General features: G+C 62.3%; 1 protein-coding gene across 1 annotated transcript in view; it reads right to left on the bottom strand.

The window, feature by feature from the left end:
- The window catches only part of LOC104159894 (transcriptional enhancer factor TEF-5), a gene marked incomplete at its 5' end in the record, with an annotated part of 2104 nt that extends 891 nt beyond the window's left edge, over window positions 1-1213 (bottom strand). Inside the window, 3 exons of the mRNA XM_009697917.1 lie at window positions 234-374; window positions 561-734; window positions 1040-1213. Of these exons, the coding sequence (XP_009696219.1) occupies window positions 234-374; window positions 561-734; window positions 1040-1213 (489 nt within the window). The remainder of the gene's footprint in view (window positions 1-233; window positions 375-560; window positions 735-1039) is intronic.
- Between the last annotated feature and the right edge of the window lie 108 nt (window positions 1214-1321).

Here is a 1321-nt window from a genome sequence, read left to right as displayed (position 1 = left end):
GCGAGGGACAGCCGGGGTGAGCAGCCGCCCCATGGGTGCCGAAATACCACGGGGGACATGGGCACGGGTGGGTGGTGGCCAAGTGGGACATGGTGGAGATGTCCTCTCCGCTCCACCCATGGGCAGGCATGCACCCATGTGTCCTGCACCCAGCTCTGGGGCTTTCTCCATCCCGGGACCCGCTGCGAACCCGATTCCCACCCTTTCCCGACACAGTGGGGCACGGGACTCACCTCCACCTTCTCCACGACCTGCTTCCCAAAGGAGCACACCTTGGTGGAGACCGTGATGGTCATATTCTCTGCACTGCTGTACTGGCTGCTGACACCGTAGAAAGTCCCCGGCCCGTCCTGGATTGTGCTGTTCAGATCCGCCTGGAGAGACGAGAGCGGGGAGAGGGTCCCGTTAGGTGCCATCACACCCCGATCTTGATGGGGACGAGGGACACCGGCTTACGGAGCTGCCCAGGATGCTCCCGCTCTGCCAGCAAGGTGCCCAACCTGCAACGAGCCCATGGCTCGAGGAAAACCCTCCCCATCCTCATCCTCTCAGCGTCGTACCCAAAATTTGACGAGGAAGAAGGAGTTCTGGGGCCCACGCTCATAGAGCTCCTTGAGGCCACCTTTCTTCTCGGGGAACTTGTCGTAGATCTGGCGGATGTCCACGGCCTCCAGCAGCGGATCGCTGTACGAGGGGTTCGTCTGGCCGATGTGCACAAAGAGGTGTTTGCTGTACTGTAAGGACCGGGGTGGGGAAATTAAAAGAAGAGGTCAGATGAAAGCAAGATGCCACCAAGCATCATCCCACCCGGGTGGTGGGGACACGGAGGGGACCGTTACCGTTTCGGCATCCCGCGGCACCTCCATGAAGGCGGAGTATTCTCGCTGTACGAGGGGTTCGTCTGGCCGATGTGCACAAAGAGGTGTTTGCTGTACTGTAAGGACCGGGGTGGGGAAATTAAAAGAAGAGGTCAGATGAAAGCAAGATGCCACCAAGCATCATCCCACCCGGGTGGTGGGGACACGGAGGGGACCGTTACCGTTTCGGCATCCCGCGGCACCTCCATGAAGGCGGAGTATTCGGGGAGCCGGAGCTGGGCGGAGGCGATGGTGCGGTCCTGCCAGACGGGCACGGCCGAGGCGGCTGGTGGGAGCGGAGCCAAGGGCTCGTAACCTGGGGGCGGGGAGCAGCCGTGAGCTGGGGCCAGCCCCCCCTGCACCCCCACGGCACTGCTGTCCTTATCGCATCCCCCACCCTCCCCTATCTCCCAGCCCGGGGGTGTTCCCACAAGGTGGCAAAAAACATGGGATGTGCCGGTCCC

Source organism: Cariama cristata, unplaced genomic scaffold (assembly GCF_000690535.1).
Source record: "Cariama cristata isolate BGI_N322 unplaced genomic scaffold, ASM69053v1 scaffold25793, whole genome shotgun sequence".
In the NCBI taxonomy this organism is placed as follows: Eukaryota; Metazoa; Chordata; class Aves; order Cariamiformes; family Cariamidae; genus Cariama; species Cariama cristata.
This window is presented reverse-complemented; position numbering and strand designations above follow the sequence as displayed.